We start from the raw sequence: 22,405 nt of genomic DNA, 5'->3' as shown, positions 1-22,405 counted from the left end.
GAAAGTTCTATTTTAATATTGAGAAAGGATGTTTTACAGTGATAGGTTATAAAAATCAGTTATGCTGCTTCATTGAATGCATTCTTGCTGACTATAAGTTTGCATATCCATGTTAGCCCTAATTTTAGAAGAGGCCCAATGAAATGAAGACATGAGTGATATCTGATCAGACTCCATTTTCTTCCTATGGACTGACAGCAAGTTCCCTAGATCCAACCATTCTCCTATGTACTCTTTCTCTAGAACAGCAATAGAGAGAATGCTGGTTCTGAGTGAAGAGTCTTCACTTCTTAACTGCTAATGCATATTTGGCTGGGTTCATGCATGGTACAATTTATTCATTGTTATATGCCATTTTTCCAATGAGACAAAACATGCTCAGTCATGATTTGGACTCGGTTACCATGGATGTGATTAGCTGGTTGGTTACTCAGATTGGACAAATTAGAAAGGGAATACGAATTCAAAAATGACAGAGATGGAATAATGTGGACTTCAACAACCAAACTATTGTTTTGCTATGCTATGTAAACTGAGATAAAATGACTATTTTACTTAACCCCGATTTTAAGCAGGGTTCATTGAATAATAGCCTGGATTCCATGTATTAGGATGCCTTACTGGATGAATTCACATATCATGGTCATCGCAAAGCATGAATCCAACCAATGTCTGTGGAACAAGGAAAGGATCAAGGCCCTTTAAAAGCTTCAATTTCACTATCTAAGAAACATTTTCATAAGATAGAAAGACAAGCAAAGAGATGAGGTGTTCTTTTTTTTTAAAAAAACACAAGAATATAATAGGATTTTGCAATTGTGCCAGCTTGTCAGAAGAAAAAATGATACAGTTTTGTAGTCTCCCACAGTTGATCTTTTGCAAAGAACATACTTTTTTTAAAATGAAGACACAAATAAATATATATAAAGGCAAAGATATTGATGAAACTTCATACCACACAAAACAGGGCATCTTTTTTGTTTTAGTTTAAAAACAACATGGTACAAACAAAACAAATGAGGAGAGTTGTTAGGAACAAAGCTAAGGCACTAGAACTGCAGCAAGTAAAGAAAGAAAGGATCCACAACTCTTTGTGGAAAAATCTTCAGTCTCTCAAGGATACTGATAGTTGCATTTGCTAAAACAATTTATTAAATTAGAAGGAAAAAGATAAAGACAAGACTTGATCATACCCGACATTTAAAAAAAACGATTACGTTGTCCTCAAACATAAAGATAGGCTTCGGTTACAGGATTTGTTATTGAAACAATGCTTTAAAACATTTAGAGTCGATGAGAGCTTTTTGGTTCATCTGGGGCTTTCCTCTGAAATGTTCCTCTCCTGAAATTAAAAAATTATGCCACTTTTTCCCTTCTTCTTTTTGGCATGATGTGCAGATGCAATGTTCAGTGCTTCTTGGTCTTCCCTGGATCCAAACAGGTGGACGCATTCCAGTGTGTTCGTTTTATCCTTAATTATGACAACTTTATAAATACAGATGGTTGATTCTGTTTTTGAATGGTATCATTCAGAGGAAAGATGCAAGAGATGGCTAGGTCTACAATACCTTGACAAAGCTCTGCATAAAGTTTCCTAAAAACCAAAAGGTGGAAAACAGTAATTAAAATGATGTTTGTAAAATACTGATTAACATCTCAAACATTGATCTACAATAACTGCAATCTTGGCCTTGTCAACAAGCTGATTTTACAATTGTCGACTTACTGATTTTGATTATGCTCAGAAGTAGCTGTATTTCTGGCTGAAAGCTACAGCAGATGTACATAAGATTTTAAGTGCGGGTTTCTTTTCCTCCACTGGAGACAGGAATTAACCTCTCCCAGAAGACAAGAATAGATTCCAACTGTTAGATCATTGCTTCTGTGCTCCTGACTTGAGCACATATGTTACTTTATTTTTCACTGCTTCATAAACTGCTGTTAGAAGGATAGGCAGGGATATCCAACACCTGTCCCTGGAAGCCTCTGATGCCATAGGCTACAAAGGAAGCCACTCTGTGCTGGATCTTTTTCAAAACCATTTCCTTAGAGGGGAAGATTCAAGATGCAAGGCAGTTGGACTTGATTATAGTAATGATGGATGCAATACTGGATGACCTAAAGGGCCAAGCAGGATACCAACCTGTAAAAGATCACTAAATATTGACACCATCTTAATAAAGAATAGTGGGATTGCAAATGACCTTGAAGGTCTCCAAGTCCAATACCCTGAGCAAGCAGGAAACCCTATGCTATTTCAGGCAAATGGTTGTCCAATATCTAATTAAAAACCTCCAGTGTAGGAGCACCTACACCTTCTGGAGGCAAGTTGTTCCACTGATTAATCACAACTCCTGAAGGCAAGTTGTTGCACTGATTAATTGTTTTAACTGTCAAGAAATTTATCCCCAGTTCTAGGTTGGTTCTCTCCTTGATTAAATTCCATCCACTGTTTCTTGTCCTACCCTCAGGTGCTTTGAAGAATACCTTTATTCCCTCTTCTTTATGGCAGCCTCTGAGATATTGAAACAATACTATCATGTCACCCTTAGTCCTTCTTTTCATTTAATTAAACATACCAATTTCCTGTAACATTCTTCATATGTTTTAGCCTTCAGTCCAGAGGAGGGTTCCTCCCAGTTCGGCCAGAATCAGGTGAACCGGTAGTAGCGGGGGGAGATTCCTCCCACCCACCTGGACGCTTCTGTGCATGTGCAGAAGCATCGGATGCGTGCAAGAGAGCGCGCGAGCGAACCAGTAGTAAAAAATTTGGAAACCCACCACTGCTTCAGTCCCATAATCATCTTTGTTGCTCTTCTCTGCACTCTTTCTAGTCTCAACATCTTTTTTATATGGTGATCAAAACTGGATGCAATATTCCAAGTGTGGTTTTATGAAGGCATTATAGAGTGGTACTAACCTGATCTGGATTCTATCCCTCTGTTAATGCAGCCTAGGACTGTTAGCTTTTTGGGGCAGCTGTAGAACACTGCTGCCATCTTGATGACATGTAATCAATGAGCACTAAGATGGTGTAAAAACCAGCAGATTTCCAGCTCACTGTAAAATCTCCACAGTGAGTGTTTTGGAGCCTTCCTGAAACCAAACTTTTTATGTTGGGAATAGCTGGGTTTGGAGACTGACAAAGGTGAAGTAAGAAGACTCTGATGTTGGATTTCTTCTTTCAACGTTAGAGTCCTTTCTTTACCTTTGGAGAGCAAAATCCATGGACATTGGGATATTGCAGCAATTAAAATTTGGAATATCATATTACTCTTAAGAGATTGATAAAATCCCTTCCACTGTTTATCTATACGTTGTTTTTTTTTAACATTTTTAAAAAAATGTTTATATGTTACACTAAACTTACTTAGTTGCAATAAACTTATTTAGTTGCATTTAGTTGGCACCATGGCTGAGAGTCCAGTTTACTTTTAATTTCATTATGATTATCATTTATAATCTGTTAATTGATCTCAACTAGGCTCAGAATAAAGTCTATAAATTTCAATTGAAAGATGAAGGTTTTGACTTTATTGTGTTGGGAAGAGAATAATTTTCAGGTTCCCAATCAATCAAACATTTGCAAGGATTCAAAATGAATGGCAACAACCATCTCAGTAAGAGTATTAAACATATGCTCAGACAGCAGGTGCTAGCCATGGATCTAGGAATGTATCAAAACACTTGCTCTTTATCACTGCGCCACCCCCCCCATACTAGCTGAAAATAGCATCTTGAGCTATTTATCTTGAGCCACTACAAACAGACATGAAATGCTAGTATACTTCGATACTAATTGAGCTCTTTGTCACAAAAGAGAGTTAGTGGTAACTTCTTTCTCCACTTTAACAGCTTTCAATTATTTCTCCAGTGAAGTAGGGGAAACCGGAGAAGGTAATGGTAAATAAAATCACTGGAGGCGCCTTTTTGAATTGATCCTTTTGCAATTCAAGGGATTACAGTGGATTTTCTTTCATAAATATGCAACAGTTGCAGTCTCCTTTGAGCTTCTGCCTGCAAATACTCCCAGCAGTTGCGTGGAAGAAAAAGAAAAATATCCATTCATGCAGTTGCCACAAATGGAGATCATTTGCTTTCCAATATGTCTTTATCCAGATTTCTGTAAGTACCTCAAACTCAGCCAGACTTGCATTTATTAAGCTCTACTCTTAAATGATTCCAAGAACAATAGTAGAATATCATTTTGTATATGTTCTATATTCATCAATCTCATAGTGCAAGGTAGGAAAATATCTCCTTGCCACAACACCCTGAGAAATAGCTGCAGATCAGTTCTTGTAATGTCCCGCTTTTGGCGGGACAGTCCCGATTTTTAAAAATTTGTCCCGTGGCGTGTTCAAAAAGTCCCAATTTTCCAGTGCTCGGTCCCGGACCAAGTGGCTCAGCCGCTGGAAGTTTTTTTTTTTTTTTTGCCCGCTTCTCTTGGGTGCTGCTCTCCCTGCAGCCATGCCGGTCTTCCACACCCGCACCATCGAGAGCATCCTGGAGCCGGTGGCCCAGCAGATCTCCCACCTGGTCATCATGCACGAGGAGGGCGAGGTAGATGGCAAGGCCATCCCGGACCTCACCGCCCCGGTGGCCGCTGTGCAAGCCGCCATCAGCAACCTGGTCCAGGTGAGCTGAGGGGAAGCAGGCGGGAATCTGGTTAGGAGAGGCTGGCGATGGGAGTGGCTTTTGAAAGGGTTGGGGGGTGTTGGGGGAAGGAAATCGGGGGAAGGCTGCTTTGCAACCACCAGCAAAGTCCCATCTAAACTTCTTGGTTCGCCCTCCCCGGCCCGGAGCAGACCCTTCTTGGAAAAGCCGGGTTCTTCCTCCCTCCCTCCCTTCTCTTCCCTTCCTCCCTTTCCCCTTCCTCCCTTTTGCCTCCCTCCCCTCTTTCCTCCTCTCCCTTCTTTCCTTCCTTTCTTCCTCCCTTCTCCCTCCTCCCCTTCCTGCTTCCCTCCTTCTTTCCTTCCCTATCTACCTTCCCTTCCTTCCTTTCTTCCTTCTCCCTTCATCCTTCTCTCCTTTCCTTCCCTATCTACCTTCCCTTCCTTCCTTCTTTCCTTCCTTTCTTCCTTCCTTCTTCTCCCTTTCTCCTCCCTCCCTCCTTCCCTACCTTATCTTCCTTCTTTCCTTCCTTCATTCCTTCTCCTCCCTCCCCTTTCCATCCTGTAAACTGTTCAGAGAGGGCTGTAAAAGCACCATGAAACGTTACCCCTGCCGCTGCCGCCTCCTCTTCCTCTGCTGTGCTTTTGAGGAGCCATGAGGCCGCGGGAGCCAATAGGAAGGTGGCGGAGGGGGCGGGAGCAGGAAAAAAAGGCCCAATGGCTCCTCAAAAGCACAGTGGAGGAGGAGGAGGCGGCGGCAGGGGTAACGCTTCATGGTGCTTTTACAGCCCTTTTTTTTTGTACAGCTCAGGTGCTCCGAGCCCCCCGCCCCCCGGTCAATGGTGTCCCGCTTTACCCATCTTAAAATCTGGTCACTTTAGTTCTATGGAAAGATGAACCAATAGAAAAAAAGGCCCCTTCATACATTAGGTCTTTCCCATGTATTCCTTAGCAAAAAATCTTCTGTTGCATATTTTTCATAGTTCTCATCTCCAGCATAAAGCAAACATAAGAAAGCACAAAGATGTAGATCCCCTAAATTACAGTATTACTGTCTTACCACATAATTCTATTTGATCTGATTTCCTCAACTTAGCTGTTCCCTAGAAGTGAGAAGAGATTGGAGTGGGATTGTCTAGGCCAGTGATGGCGAACCTATGACACGCGTGTCAGTGCTGACACGCGTAGCCATTTCGGGTGACACGCACATGCTCCCCAAACTTGTTTCAGTGGCAGCTCTCAGCCTGGGCGGCAGCGTCACGCAGGCTGTGGAAGGAGGAGGAGGAGGAGGGAACCAACCAAAGAGAGGCTTTTACCGGGTCTGCGCCCCACAGCCAGGATCGTCCTTGCGCCTCAAGCCGCGTTTCTTCCTGCAAAGCCCTTCGGGCAACCCGAGAGTTCCGCTTGACGCCAGAAGGGCTTTGCAGGAAGAAACGCGGCTTGAGGCGCCAGGACAGTCCTGGCTGTGGGGCGCAGACTCGGTAAAAGCTCTCTTTGGTTCCCTCCTCCTCCTCCTCCTTCCACAGCCTGCGTGACGCTGCCGCCCAGGCTGAGAGCTGCCGCTGCCGCTGCTGCACAACTGAGGGAGGGAGAGGGAAAGCAGAGGTAGCCTCAAATTCCACCGTTGGGACAGGGGAAAGGGCTTGTCCCTCAAGAGTGGGGGGGGGGATAGAGGTGGGAAGAAGGGGCCCGGCCTGTCCCCAGCGCCCCCCACAGACGGATTACGGATCGAACGCTTCTCTCTCTGCAGCCTTTTTCTGCAAGTCCCAGCTACTCAGCGGGGCGTCATCATTTCCGGGGGGGTTGCAGTTTTCCAGCTCAGATATCAGGATCCGCCGGGATTAAGTGGGAGAAAACGCCGCTGGCCGAGCGGAACAAACACATCCAAAGGTTGATCTTATTTTACGAAAACACAACTTCCAAAAGTCGATCGTGGCCTCTGTCAAGAAGCTCTTCCCCCACCCCCCACCCATTCTGGGGTCTTGGTGTCCCTCGGCTAAGATCCACCCCGGAAAGCAGAACGGGGGCAGCCCTCCTGTAATTCTGGCTGGGTTAAAGAGCAGGGATGGAGGAGCCATATCACACCTTCATTCAAAGGGTGGGGAGGGGGAGGCCCGATAAAGTCCCTCCCTTGGGCTGTCTGAAGTCCCAGCTGAAGCAGCCGAAGGAAAAAGGATAAGCATCCGTCGCTGCCCAATGGCGCTTGGGGTAACCCCGTTGGGCAGAGCCAGTCGAGGCTCATCCTGCAAATGAGGGTTTTCTTTGGGGAGGGCCAGGTGGTTTCAAGCACCCCAAACAGCCAATCTCTCTCTCTCTCCGTCCCCCTTCCTTTGCTCCTGGGGCTGCAGAACTTTCCATGGGCTCAACAGTAATTGAGTAAAATTCTAAGCCACTGCAGTAGCTGCTTTTTGGTTTTATTTTTTTTAATATTTATCAGTCTCTCTTTTAGTTGAAGAGTTGAAGTCCACAAGGCTTAAAGCTGTCAGGTTTGAAGACCCCTGGGTTTTTTTTCCTAAAGGGTTAGGGGTGCAAGGGTCTTGTAACTTGACAGCTTTAAGACTTGCACACTTCAATGCCAGAGTTTCTGAGCCAACATTTTGGTTGCTAAGCAGGACCGTTGGTAAGTGATACTGATAATAATATCAAGGGCAACATACGAAATCGACTGATGAACAAAGAAGTTACTAAGCAGCTATGTTAAATAATTTGTTTTTGGTTTATTAAATACAATTATATTGCAATTATATATTTTTGTAGTTTAAACTATAAATTGCGCAAAATTATGTTTTTGTCGAAGTGACACACAACGCGAGTTATGCTCGATTTTTTGCCGATTTTTGACACACCACGCCAAAAAGGTTGCCCATCACTGGTCTAGGCAGAGGGTTTCCCAGTTGGCCATCTCCTTTTTTGATTACCTTAGCTAGAATGAGCAGAATCAACAGCCAGGCTGATGGATCTTGCCTCCAGCTAGGCATTCCCAACACAAAAAATATTTGGAACAGTGTAAGACATTTAGAGCCAATCAATCAGGGCTGTTTGGAGCATCAGGCAAGAAAAAAAATTTTTTTTAAGGGAAGGAAGAATATCCAAGATAAGCAGGAATAGGCTAGGCTGTCATGCTTTGACCTTGGCAGTTGTATAAGAATGCAGCTTTGAATGATGGCCTTCCAGAAGGCTTTGCCCTCTGGCCTAGGAACAGACAGTGGTACAAAGCAGTACAATAGTAAAATGTTGTACTGTTCCTGAATAGATTGTGGTCTCCCATTGACACTACCCATGTGGTTGTTAAATTGTTTTTAACTTTTTGCTTCTACGGCTATTATATATATTGGGGGGGAGGGATTTTGTAAGCCACCTAGAGTAACAAAGATGAAATGAGCAACTATATAAATCAGATCGAATCAAATAAAACCCAGCAAGGAGGGAAAGGTGGGAAAAAACTAGAACCTATAGTCCACCTATCCAAATGCTGCCTATGGACAGTCTTATCAGTTCAAAACAAGTTTACAATAAACTCGAAGGAAGTCATTATGCACCATTAACATATTCAAGGGGACATTTAGAAGGATGCTTACTGGGCACATGCAGGAGCACCGTTGACTTCAATTAGCCAAACTTTCAAGTCCTCATCCACCATGAAATCAAAACCAAAGAGCTGGAAACTCTGATAATGAAGGTGTTTGGTACTGATAGCAGGTTCTATACACATAAGGCAGCTTCTGTGAATAGAATGAAATATTCCATCATTGAATTATTTTAAATTATGCTTTCTCCAACACCTTCAATATTTAAATCAGGGTACTAAAAAGAAATGCCAATGCTGAATATCTTTGCTTAAAATAACAGTAAAGTCACTGAATAGGGTTAGACGGTAGAATTCGCTCACTGAATGGGTTCACAAATTGCATTAAATCCCTAATGTACTTTTATAGTTTTGACTCAATAACTTGTGTGAACAGGTTAAGTATTTATGGTAGCTTTCCAGGACCCGTTTCCCAGTTGTTTTGGAATTTTCACTCCATATAACTGTACTGGTCAAGGTGGTGGGAAATTGTAGTTGTTGTTTTCCAGGATATCTGGAGCCCAATAAGTAAATGATTTTGTATGCAATACCTAAAATCTACACTGTCCAAAATTAGCAAAACATACAATGAAACAGTCAATGGAGGGTTTTCTTTAGAAAGACAGTTAAGGTAAGCCAAATTCCCTTATAATTGTCTAAAGTAAAGGTTTCCCTGTCCAGTTGTGTCCAACTAGGGGTGGTGCTCATATCGGTTTCTTAGCCAAGGGAGCCAGCACTGTCCAAAGACTCTTTTGATGGTCATGTGGCCAGCATGGCTATATGCCAAGAGCACGGAAGGCTGTTACTTTTCCACTGAAGTGATACCTATTTATCTACTCACATTTACATGCTTTCAAACTACTAGATGGGTAGGAGCTGGGCCAAGTAATGGAAGCTCACACCATTGCATTGCACTTGGGTCTTGAAGCTGGGCTGTCAGCTTTCCAGCTGACAAGCCTGGTGTCTTTAACCACCTGAGTTTTATTTTAGGAACTGCATTAAATTTGTAAATGTTTCATCTTAGCATAAACGTTTGCAAGCAGCATTCCGTGGCAGGTAATGGACTTCACATGATGCAAGTCATCCTGATGATACACATGAAGGGTTTTTTGTATGGAAAGCGGGCTTGCTATAAAGTAAGGCACCTAGAAACTCTGTGCCTGAATAAACTTGCCTTATAGTATAAACATACAAAATGGTAGAAACATTAATTACAGGTGGTCCTCAACTTACAACCATTTGTTTAGTAACCATTCGAAGTTAACAACAATGAAAAAAGTTACTTCTGATCTTTTCCACACTTACAACCACTGCAGCATCCCTTTGGTTACATGATCAAAATTCGAATGATTGGCAACTGGCATGTATTTACGACAGTTGTTGTGTCCTGGGATCATGTATCACCATTTGTTACCTGCTGACAAGCAAAGTCAGTGGGGAAGCCAGATTCACTTAACAACCACGTTACTAACAACTACCATATTTCACTTAACAACTCTGGCCCGAAAGGTCATAAAATGGGTTGAAACTCACTTAAAGCTGTCTCGCTTAGTAACAGAAATTTTGGACTCAATTGTGGTCATAAGTCAAGGACTACCTATAATGGAGGAGGAAATTGTTGGGTATTCCTAAAATTAGTTTCATACAGCAAAAAAAGGGAGCTAAATATTAAATATCACTGCTAATAGAGAAAGACTGTGTGTATGTGTGTGAGAGAGGGAGGGGGAGAGACTGAAAAATTCCTGCCCTTTTTCTCCATTCTCTGACACATTCACAATTCAGATTCCAGGGGAAACTTCCCACAGCCTCCAGGGACCACATTGGATGTCTTTAGCCTCTTAGTCTCTAGTCTCAGGTTGTTAGAGTGCAAATAATATATGAATAATAATTGTGCAAAAAAGATTCTTGCGGATAGGCTAGGATGAAAATAAAAGACAAATACATACCTTATTATATTTTTGACTTGCAGTAAGATTGTATTTTCTAAAGTAACGTTCAAAGTATTCACCAAGTACTGATTAAACTCTTCAAAAAACATTTCATTCCCTTCTTCATATCTCCCATAGTTTTTAGAATATTCTTTCTGTATGCAGTGATTGGTCAAATGACAGGTTTTGTCCAGGAAATTAGCACTATTGTAAGGTTCTGAAGAGGTCCGTAGAACACCTTCTCTGTAGAGGTAGATGCTATACTGGTGATCCACCAGGACCCAACTTCTGAAAGTTATAAAAACAACATATTACAGGGTATATTTTTAAAAAAAAAATAGGTATCACAATTCCAAATCAGAAGAATCAGATTTAATAACAAATATCTGATGATACTTGGTAATTAAAGTGAATTAAAAAATATTTACATAAAACTAAAAAAGCAATACAAATGCATATATCCACTCTAGTTGAAGAAATCTAAATCGACAGAAAATTAATGAAAAGCACCTCAGGCACAAAGTATTTTTTTAAAAGGAAATCATTACCTAATATCAAATTTGCGGTGACCTGGTTCTAAGAGCATAGGCTTCTCCAGGTATTTTTGAATCACATGCACTTGTCCTTGATTATCTATAAAATCCAGAAGTTCAGTAGCCTCTGAAGAAATAAGAATTCCTTCACCTAATTGAAAAAATAAGGAGTTGGATAGAGAAGTACTAAATAAAATATCAACAATTCAATCCTAACATTCCTAGAATTGTAACTCAAAACTTTTCGGGGAGATTAACCTATAACTTTGAGTATCAATAGAAGAGATAGGAGAGTAACTCAGGGTTGATGAATTGATGGTGATCGCTGAACTTGACTGTTTTCTTATAGGTATTTCATTACCTGGCTGGAGCATAGCTGAAATCAAGGAACTACCAAGGAGAAAAATATACCCCACGAAAACGGCAAACTCTTTAAATAAAGAGAGAGCAAGCCCCACTCTCTTCTAGCGCTGAAGATGTTACCTAGTCAGGTAATGAAAGGTCTGCAAGAAAGTTCAGTTTTCTAGGCCGCTAGTATAGTAATAAAGCTTTGACTGCTGTTGCTGGACCTCAAAAAGCAGGCGTGGTTACTTTTCTTACTCAACTATCTTTGTCAGTGGAGTTGTGGTCTCAGCAGATCTGCAACAAAGCTACTACACACTATTTGACCTTACGGAAGGGAATAATTTTAAACTGGCTTTAGTATCAACATTCTCTCTATCGGTTTTAATCAAATTATGCCAAATTATCCTGGCTGAATGAGTATCAAACTATACCATGGTTTATTTTACCCATGGTTTGTCAAATAGGCCACAATTGCTAATGTATCCCAATAAACCCAAACATTTGATTGAAAAACAGTTTTTGCTCTATGAGATATACTAGGTATAAAACAAACACATCATATTGTGGCTTAGCACAAAGTAGTATTTTTTTTTACTAATAAGCCATGGTTTTTATACTCATGGCTCCCTAACATCTCTTGGATAAACAAAAAAACTATACAAATAAAAGTAATGCATTCCAGAGTCTTTGTCAGAAATTAACCTTTGGCTCCTGCTGAAGATTTGGCTATCCACACATTTCCTTCTCCACTCTCTTTCCTCTTCTGATAGGATGACAGAAAGACTTCCCTTTCATCTGTTCTTGTGTTGTTTATCAGATGTTGAAGCCCATTCTCAGCTGGAGCTACTGGTGTCTTCAAATCAGTTGGATAAATCACATAGGATTCTGGAAACCACGTGCAACCCTCCACCAATTCAGGACTTGTCTTGATTAACCTGGAGAGAGAGAGGGGTGGGGCAGGTAGATAGGTAGATAGGTAGGTAGGTAGGTAGGTAGGTAGGTAGGTAGGTAGGTAGATAGATAGATAGATAGATAGATAGATAGATAGATAGATAGATAGATAGATAGATAGATAGATAGATAGATAGATAGATAGATAGATAGATAGATAATCTTAGCTGGTCTTGTTGATTTAAACATATTACTTAATAAACATATTACATCTTTCATATTACTATTGCCAATTGCCTCCAGCCCATTTGGATCAATCCAATCATTTCTGTTTTACAGAACACAGTATGGAAATGAATACAGCAACCCAGTGACTCTATTTCTCAAAGCATGTATTTTCAAAATTATAGGAAAACTTCTTTTTGGGAAAATATTCCTATGATGGAAATAATACATTCTCTATTCCTTAGTCATCTACGTATGTCTTGAAGGACAAATGCAGCTTATTACTAGACCACTAACTTTGCATGTAGCCGCTTCAGTTTCTTTGATATCTAGACAAGGGAAAATGCTTCTCAAAAACTCCTGATAACTATTGCTACTCAAGATAGTTAATATTGAGGTGGGTGCTGTTCTAAAATATCTGTCATGAAAGACATGTTCCAAAAACAGATGTCTTCTTCAAACCCATAAAATAAGTCTCAATGACTGAAACTGAAACAATCAGTATTATGATCCCGAAGAATGAGGCCTCCTTCAGAACAATACTTCATGCCAGTTTTCAAATACATATTATTCTATATTAATTAGATAATTAAGGATTTTATAGCTGTTCCTGTCTATTTATATAAATACTCATGATAGGCCCTGTGCACTAGCTGCCTATGAGCACATTTTGATACCTTTTGAAGCCCCTTTTATTTCCCTGTCAGTAAAAAGACAATTCCAGTGGATCAGCCAAAGATCTCTGGCTTTCTGATCCCACAGCAGCCAGCTACTCAACTTCTAGGAACCTCATAGAGAGGACATGGGAACAATTGTTGTTATTTCAAGTAATTATTGTATATTTGGGTCTTTTCCCATGTAAGATTGAGATCGTCTTGGCAAAGTTCCAGCAAGGTCTCACTCGCCACCTTCAGGCTGGGTTTTGGGCTTAAAGTGTGATCGGAGCCGCCGTCTTTCTATAAATCTTGGTGTGTGTGTGTGTGTGTGTGTGGAGTGCTGGCTTTGTTTCAGTAAGTGGAATGATTGCTTGTGTGGTTGTATCATGATTGGTAGATTGATGTTGATTGGTGCTGGCTGTGTGTCTATTGTTGTTTCGTGTTGTAATGGCCTGGGTGGTGGGTGGGGATTATTTGTTGACTAGGGCTGGTTTCCAGATGTCTGGTAGGCGGGAGGTATTGTCATGCTTATTCATGTTGTGGGGGTGTTTCTCTATTTCGATAGCTTCCATAATTATTCTCTTGTTGAAATATTCTGTTTTGGAGATTAACCTGGTTCCTTCAAAATTAATTTATACGATGCTCTTAACAACGATAGAGCTTTTAAGGACACTCGACCTTGTTTTCTAATCACCCTAGGATTTACAATTATTTTACAGTTAAGAGGTCTTCCAAACAACAATTTGAAAAACTACCTGGTGAATAGGTAGTGAGTAAAACTTCAACTCAGAATAGAAGAAAAGCTAATTAGTAACTTAATATAAAAAACGCCATAAAGCTGAATAGGAATTTAAGAAGGTTTTTAATGGATTAATGGACCAGACAGATTTACTTGGAGAGCAACAAATATTCTACAAATAATTGGTTGGAAAAGACAGATTTGGAATCAAATTTACCAACGGTTTAAGGAAAAAGTATATTCTTGTTGTGCCAGTTAAAATGTCTAAAAACTGGTTACACATTTTGCAATATTTTAAATGAATCCTAAAACACAATAAAACATTTGGCAAAGCCCACAAACATTTTATTTTATGTTTCAAGAAAGGTCAGAGATTAGAAATGCCAACCAGAACTTAATGGATTTCATATCCTTAAGGCTTATTAGTATATGTAAATCAACAGAGCATAAAGGTCACATATAATCCAAATGTGTATTATCCATTAAAACATGCCCTCTAGCACTCTTTTTCACTGAAAGAGAGTGGCCTGTCATGCAATTTTTAGCCAAGCAGCACAATTCTAGAAGAATTATAAAGTAATACCTCTAGTCATTTTATTTATTGATTTTTTAATATATATATATACTTGGCTTTTCATAGCCTTGAAAATTGAAAGAAGGCTCCACCCTTCAAGAAAAGTATTTGCTTTGTTGCTATTAAGGAAAATGAACAGAAGGTTATCAATTACATTCAAAAATCATTCCAGTTCCCAAGATCTGTGACCTGAAAATAATTATTGAGCATCCATATCTGAAAATGAGGCAATGCCAGTTTGAAGTCACAAGGCAGCAGCAAATTTCCTGTATTTGAAATTAATTGACCATTAATGGCAGCACTGAGAAGGTAACCAAGAGGAGAATTCCAAGGGATTTGTTCCCCAAAAGGCAACCAGACATTTAAATAAACCTAACTACATACAGAGTAACAAAGCAGCCGCACAGCAAGCACAAATGGGTTGCCCTCCTGAAATCCAATGTCTACAACCCTTTTACTAAGACGGAGAGCATAATACTGAATTAATTTTATCTACATTTACGCTGAATGGCCATGCATTAAGACCCACAACCTCTTTATTTTTACAGATAAATAACATATCGGCTTTGACTGCTCATTTGTATTCACATTTTTCTTTCTTCTTTTCTTTTTTGATAAGCATTTGGAATGCAAATTGCTCTTTTTCACATCTAAAACAGTTGCAATGATTAACCAGTAACAAGCTGAGCATCCCACGTTCGAATTGGCGCAACTTCAGGAAATTGACAAAAGGCAGCATGGACCCCACTATTACATGTAAACAATCAAGCAACAATATCTTACCTCACTAAAGAAGCTTTTCGACAAAGTTTATCAGCCCCTCTGTAGTAGTTCACCAACTGTGTAAGTCCAGGTTCATGACCTATGAAAAGGGAATGTTAATATCCATGTTGTTTGCATTCTAGAAATGTTTTTAAACAAATATAAATAACCATTAATATAGATGTCACCATTATTAACCTCCACTTTTTTAAAAACAAAAAAGTTGTTTACTGCAGAATTTTTGACATCAGCAACTGGTATATCTTGCATATATTTGATTTAAATACATATTGTTGGAAGATGATTAAGAACTCTCACCATAACTATGCGTGGGCTAATAAATAATACTATCTAAACAGTGAAAGAATATTGTCAGCTATCTAGTTCCACATCAAGGTTTAACTAGATTCAGGCTTGCCCACCTTTGTTTTGGTGGGGCTGCTTGAAGAATTTGACAAGATTAGGGAAATATTCTGATGTTTAGATTCCTTTGTCAAATGTACTTAGCAAGTATTGCTGCAGTTAATAAAGAGAAGTGAAGAGGGATTCCATTCCTCCCATCCCCAAAATACTAGAGGACCAGGAAGCAAAAACTTTTCTTGGAATGGAAACAATGGCGATTGAGAATAAAAGAGATGGTGCTTAAACAAAATGGAAAAATATAATTCATTAAGTCCAGTAGTTATCCTAACACTTTTGATCAGTGAAAGGATTCTGCTGCACTAGATGTAATAGAAGCATTAATATAGTAACCCAGCATAAACCAAAAGAAATGGTTAAGGAAAAAATAAAATGTGAGGGCTACAGAATTTCAGAGGAACCTGCCAAGCTATATATAGAGGGTGTAATCTTGCTAAAAACTTAAAATTGGAGTAAAAGGAAAATATAATTAGGGAAGCGGGGATGGAGAGAAGCATAACCTTTGGATTTTTTCCAGAAAAAAATTGAAACATTAAAAAAATTGAATATTTTTTTGGGGAAAAATGAATGCAGTAAGACAAGATTTCTGTACATTACTCCCTTTATTCCTTCCTCCATATTGTCTATTACTTTGTAGTAACATTAACTATTGAATTAGAACATTACGGTTCCCATATACAGATAATATGTAAAAGAATCAAGCTTTTTCAATTCAAGTAACCTACAGTTTTCAGAATCAGAAGTGTATTGAAAGGATAAATTTAAAGCCTCAAAAACCCCAAACTGACAACAGTAATAAATCAAAAATTGAGATTCAATATAATATGTAAAACAATAGAATGTTTTCTGATTTTTCTTGTTTTTCTTCTTTTTCTAAAAAATGTGAATATGGAAAAAGTCTAAGACCATGGATACATAATTGACACTGGAGCTTCATGCTCTTCAAAAGAATACATCATATTCTTGCCAGAAAGCTTTTATTCTATTTTCTTAATCAGTTCTGATGAACTTAAATTTTAGACACTGAGACTTTGTCAATTAAGGCAGGAAAACCACACCTATTGATCTTTTTCTTAAATTAAAGGAAAGGAAATAAATCATTGCAGTCTAAATATTTTGCTTGTCATTCCAAAAATCCCCAAATATTGTTATTTTTCTTCAGATTGTTATTTATTGTCTTCTAGGTTCTCAATTTTGGAGGCTATAATTCATTTTTGCAATACTATAGCTCCTTGCTTTCTTTTTAAAAGACAGTCTTATCTTATCTACTCTGCAACCCAAACTTCCCTTCCCTACCATAAATATCCTTCATCTCCATTACCTAAGGATACCATGCAGCACTTATACTCCTTGTTTGAAACTGTGTGGAATCCCCAAAGTTTCCAAACCTGGACAAATTGCATCATCATCTGAGTCCTTATTCAAAGACTAGTAAGTCCAGTACCATTCTTGACAGGTGGACATGAACAGAGACAAATAACCACAATTATATAAAAAAAAGATGACAGCCATGCAACGTCAGGACACAGTTTCTATCCTTTTATATGTGTCTCAACACTGGAGACAAGTATATAAATTGCAAGGTTTGTATCATGATCTCATAATATAATTTTGTCACTTTCTCCCTGCCGATGGACAAAAAGCTTCTGCTAATGCAATCCATTAGTCTTTTAAACAGACCTCTTTCACTGCTGACTCATGTTACTCAATCCTCAGTTCTAATTGCTTTGATCTCAATTCTTCTGGCAAGCTGCTCAGATTTTGCTTTTAATAATGTCATTACTTTTCCATGCCTTCTTCAGTTTATAAAAAAAATGTTCAAGTTTCATATGGGATAAAAGAAACTCAATATATCATCCCTTGATTTGTCAAAACCAACATGGGCAAGCTTTTCCAAAATAGGTTGGAACATTAGCCTTACAAAAGGTTAGACTTAGCTATGCTGGCTAGGAATTCTGGGAACCGCAATTCTAAAACATGTGAGCAGCATATTGGGTTAGGTGGTTATAAAGTATCAATATTAGGGCTTGGTAGTCCACAAAGCTGCTTTCACAGAAGTTGGTAACTTCTCAAAGCATCCATTTGCCAGGATGAGAGTTGTCTGTTTTCAGCCCCCCAGAGCTGTGATGTGATCCCAGAAAAAGTCATATTTGGTTTAAGGAGTTACCAAACGGTACCATATTCACATATTTCTGCTACAAATCCAGAACATTACACATATTATGTAAAATATTAAAATCATTATTATGATTTTAATAGACCCCAGTCCCTTGTTATCCCTTAAGCAAGATTAATCAGTTTACTCTTGAAATCAAGAGAAACCTAGGTCAAAAGTAGCAAAGACAACCTGAACTAAAAGTCACCGCCACTATAATAGTTTCTTTAATATCAGGGAGCCTATTAATTCCTTTGCTAGTGAGGGATTCTGAGCCAATTATTCCCAGGTTTTGTTTTTAACATAGAGGCAGAATTTGGGGAAGAAACAAAATGTAACCAGACACTGGATAGTTCAGCCAAACTAATTCCTTGCTGACAGGACTGTTGCATTGAAAAGAGAAATCAAACAATTTCCTAAAATCCATCCATTCCCAACCTTGGTATTATTAACAACATATTGATACCTATCAGAGGAGGAAAGAAAACAAAATTTATTGCCACAGTAACACAGATACCCCTTTTGGCACAGAAATTGTAGTTGTTCCAGTTTCAGCCATAGGACTGAAAGACATCAGGTGTCTGATAAAGGAACCACACCAGAGATGGGTTACTGCCGGTTCAGCTGAACCAGTAGTGGAATTCAGCCCTGGGTTGCAGAACCAGCAGCAATCCAGGCCTGCCATGCCCCCGAACTGGTTCCCTTGCTGCCACTTGGCCACCGGCATTTTGGAATTGAATGACTGCATGTGCGCAGAACAATATACATTGAACAGTGCATGCACGCACGTTGCATGCAGGTTACGAACCAGCAGTAATGCCAGCAGCAACTCACCTCTGAACCACACCAACATTTATAGTCTCCTGAATAAATGTACCACAGGATTTTGCCTTCTGCTGAAAAGGTGATTTACGACTTGGTAACGGCAGCTAAATTTAATCATGCATAATGAATACTTCTCTTAAACAAGCATATTTTTCTTTACATTAAACTTTTTACTTTGCTTACTCATACCCTGAATAGTGGCCTTCAGCACAATAAAGCACATAATCTGTTATAGAGTCAGAATGTTTATGACATTATACACCCTGGCATTTGCTGGAACACTCATCCTATTTTAAATTAAGCAACTGCCAGCATCACTTAGTGGCTGATTCCTAACGGATGTCCTCCAGATGTATTGGACTCTAATTCTTGTACTTCCAGGCAATGTACTGGCCAGGGGAGACAGGGAGGCTGACTTTTAGGGCGGTAGAGTCCAATTACCTGTTTATTTCATTCCAACTTCAAAAATAGGAGCAAAGGTATTGTCAATTCTTTTTGAAATCATGGCTAAGATTTGCAGCAGATGTAAATCACGAAGTAGATACTTTTGTGAAAGGAGGTGCAGTCCAGGGAGCAGAAATCTCATATGAACACAATACCCCAAGGCAATTTCAATGATTCTGCCCCTTCTTTTAATAAATGGGTCATAAGCTCTTGTTTGGTTTAAGCAGGATCCAGTTCAGCATAAAAATCACAGCTGCAATGTTATGACCACACATTTGTTCTGAATGTTCTGTTTTACTAGAAAATTCAAAGGAGACCTATTTTTGTCAGAGAAATATTAAGTGTTAAACCACTCTAAATACCCTCCACAAAAATAGTGTTTGGGAAACAAAAGGTATGTCTATATTGAATAGAAATCTGTAAGTTGCATGTAAATCAGTTATATCTTTCTAACTCAAATGTAATGAACCATTTTTCAGGAACTAAGAGTGAAAAGCAGTTCTAGAGGTCTGTTAGTCCTTGAGGTACCACAATTCTTTCTCTCTTGCTTTAGGCAGGAGTTTGGGTGTGATTCATTACTTTTATACTGGTTATTGCAGTATTTTGCTTTCTCTTCTATTTTTTTCCACAGCCTCAAAAACATGAGCTCCCTCACCTCTTATTATTACAGACTAAAATAGGTTGGTTTTAGTTACACTTTCAGTGTACAAAGCACTTTTACACTTTTTATTTTTAGTTACATATTTTGTTAGCCTTTTTAAAACATTAGTCTATTGGTTCAGAGCTCACCCTCTGGAGCATGCTTTCTCAAACTTGTGCTCTTGAAATGTTGTGAGGCTACATCATTATCTGTGAGCAAGAATGGAGTTGTAGTCAATTCACACATTAGGAGGATACAAACTTGGAGAAGGTTGGAGAATCAAAAAGGGACAAATTTGTTCTAGTGTTTAATTGGAGATGGCTATGCTATTACCTTCAGTGGTAATAAATATCCTTAGCTAAACATAATTATAGGATTTGGTCCTCCTGCTCCAGTCATTCCAGGTCATTTCCCACATTCAGCAAGTCACACCACTGTAGAATTAAAAGAAGCCAATTATGACCTCAGGTCCAATCTGCTACTCCATGCAAGAATCCAAATTAAAGCATCTCCTAACAGATAACTCTCCAACCTCTTAAAAAAAATCAGTGGAGAGCCCAGCCCTCTCTTAGCAATTGCCATTATTCTTGGATTAAATCCAATGGGACCTCCAGATTAACCATACCTATAAATGTAAAAGCAAAGCCTTTTAGGTTGAGCTCAATTCCTTGTGTCTATGTGGAATAACCAAGTCATCTTCTTGGCAGGAGTAGAATGGTAATTTGCCACTGTCGGGGGGGGGGGGGGGGGATGGAGGATGGGCTTGACGACTTCAGTCTACTCTATAGCCCTAGAATTCTCTAGAAGTGCCCACCTAAGTTCTAATTAAGTTCAATACTACTCAGTTTGTGAGTGCAACCAAGGCCATCCAGAGGCCTGGATGACTGTCTCCTTCTGATGCCAGTGAAACCTGCATGCGTATAACAATAAATGGAATGATTGTTGGGACTCTCTAACATCACAATAATATAAGAAGCCGCTATATAAAAGGAAGCCATTCTTCTTCGCTTTTGAAAGACTAATGCAGAGTCCATGAACTGAATTTTAAAACAGCCCACTTGAAAATAAGCTTCTTCTTTTAAATTATAGCAAGAGGCATCTTTCAGTCCAACTCCCTAAATTCTCAATCAGTATGGCATAAAACTTTGATCTGAATTGCTCATCCACTTTTCAGTGGAAAAAAATGGATTTTACAAATTTCTTCCACTGAAAAGTGGATCAGTATCCAAGTAACTGAACCAATAACTTTGAACAATTCAGTTCAAAGTTTTATACCATACTGACTGAGAATTCAGGGAATCAGACTGAAAGATGCCAAGTTAAAGAAACCTGTTGCTTATTTATAATCATTAATGGCTTTTTAATTGAATGTTAGTATTTTTCAAAGATTACCCCAGGGTGGAAAGACATTTCCACAATTCATGTGAATAAAAATCATTGTAAAAATCCATTATATTCATAATCCTGGCCTCAGTCACAATCTAACAGAGACATGTAGCACATTACTACATGCATCTACTCAAAGCTAAATCCCATTTGAGGTTCCTGGCACTTGCTCCCAAGTGAATGGGGACTGCACTCTGAGTAAACACACTAAAAACACCGGGTCTATGCATACTGTAATATTCTCAACGGGTTACGGAAATTAGTAATGCTTAGAGATTTTTCCCTCTGCCTTTATTATGAATCATTTCAAGAAATATATCCAGTCTTTAAAATTCACTCCTCATAGAAAATCCAGTCTGTAGTCTATTTAAATATACCCCACACCCAGTTCAAATCAACTTGAAGAAAAAGGCAGAGAACTGGATGCCTGTTATCTGACACAATCATGTTCTATAGTTTGCTATTGGTGAGCAACATAAAATATTATTGCAAAATAAAAAAGGTATTTTTTTAAAATGGCAAAAGAAGTCAGCAAAGTTGTATTCACACTGGGGAAAAAAATCACTGACATGCCAATTTGAATGCAGAATCAATTATTACAAAAGCTGTAAAAACTACATTACTGTGATTTTATTTTGATTTTAGATATCTCTTTTCCAGGGGAGGGAATATATTGTTGCAAAATAAAGATATCAATAGCAATGCTAACTTAACGGATGATTCTGCCCCGATTTAAACAAGAAAATGTAAAAAAAAAAAAATTCAGTACTTGTGTTTCCCTGCAATATTTTCTAACCCCAGCAGATACACCCATCCACCCTTTTTCACAACCTGGCATCCAGCTAGTCTCATTTGCTTGCTAAGGATAAAGTCACTCCTAATGTTGCAGCAGACAACACCCCATTGCTAACATCTGCAGACCCCGGTTTGGCAGGCGTTCCCTACCGCACCCCTCTAGCCAACACTTCCAAACTTCGGCTGTCGCATGCAGATCAGTGGGGTCTTTGGAGGCCGTTGAGGTGCCGGGACTTGGGAAAAGCCAAGAACCCCCTTCTTCCCGACGAGCTCCGCAGAAAGGTTGCCCCCCACCCCACCGGCCGGGTGTGCCCAGCTTCGCGCGTGCGGCTTGCTTACCCAGCCTCCCAAAAGGCAGCCTGTTTCTCTCGCCCAACATGAGGTTGAATCTGGGATTATCTCTTTTGAGCCTCTTCCATTGTCCAGTGGAGAGGAGAATTTTAGAGACTTCAGCATAGATGCTGCTGTTTTCATCTCGCACCACAAACGTGTACATCTTTGAACCGTAGTAGGTTCTTAGCCTTCTAGGGGTGGGGGTGGGGATGGGAAGGGGTGGGTGGGAAGTCACCGGTCACTTGGAAGACCGAGCTGGAAAACCCTAATTAAAGGGGCATCAATCCCGCCCATTCACGCAAACCGACGCCTCTCGGCTGCCTTTAAAAGATATTAAAGCCGGCATCGCAGAAGGAGGCGCTCTCTTTGCAAGCTGGGGTGGGCGCCGCGCCGCGGGCTGCCGTCTGCTCCGGCTGAGGCACCAGCTGAGTCCCGGGCTGAAGGGGGGGGGGGAAGAAGAAGGGGGTTGCTCGGCCCGATTTCCCTCGTGAGCCGCGCCCGAAGGAAAGCCGCTTGAACTCTCTCGGCCAGCCGCTCTCTCGCCTGAACTCTCAAGCACTTCCTGCAGCGCTGCCT

The 22,405-nt window shown here is 39.8% G+C and overlaps 1 protein-coding gene across 1 annotated transcript; it reads right to left on the bottom strand.

Annotated features, from left to right (window-relative positions):
• Positions 1-384: 384 nt before the first annotated feature.
• Positions 385-22,391, bottom strand: TTL (tubulin tyrosine ligase). The gene is made up of 7 exons (XM_087717633.1): positions 21,836-22,391; positions 14,853-14,931; positions 11,687-11,919; positions 10,655-10,790; positions 10,125-10,394; positions 8,192-8,335; positions 385-1,594 (listed from the first exon to the last, which is right to left on the bottom strand). The coding sequence occupies exons 1-7, from the start codon at positions 21,990-21,992 to the stop codon at positions 1,477-1,479; spliced, it is 1,137 nt and encodes a 378-aa protein (XP_087573759.1). The 5' UTR covers positions 21,993-22,391; the 3' UTR covers positions 385-1,476.
• Between the last annotated feature and the right edge of the window lie 14 nt (positions 22,392-22,405).

Source organism: Thamnophis sirtalis, unplaced genomic scaffold (genome assembly GCF_051295495.1).
Source record: "Thamnophis sirtalis isolate CommonGarterSnake01/CBP01778 unplaced genomic scaffold, rThaSir2_p1.2 scaffold_6, whole genome shotgun sequence".
Classification (NCBI taxonomy): Eukaryota; Metazoa; Chordata; class Lepidosauria; order Squamata; family Natricidae; genus Thamnophis; species Thamnophis sirtalis.
This window is presented reverse-complemented; position numbering and strand designations above follow the sequence as displayed.

Bases quoted from the DNA above. Each gene is read 5' to 3' on its own strand.
- TTL (XM_087717633.1), bottom strand. From the start codon at position 21,992: ATGTACACGTTTGTGGTGCGAGATGAAAACAGCAGCATCTATGCTGAA. The intron at 10,791-11,686 runs GTTAATTTCTGA...TTTTTCAATTAG, and splicing joins ATCTTCAGCAGGAGCCAAAG to GTGAAGGAATTCTTATTTCT. The intron at 8,336-10,124 runs GTATGTATTTGT...TTCTATTCACAG, and splicing joins CAAGTCAAAAATATAATAAG to AAGCTGCCTTATGTGTATAG.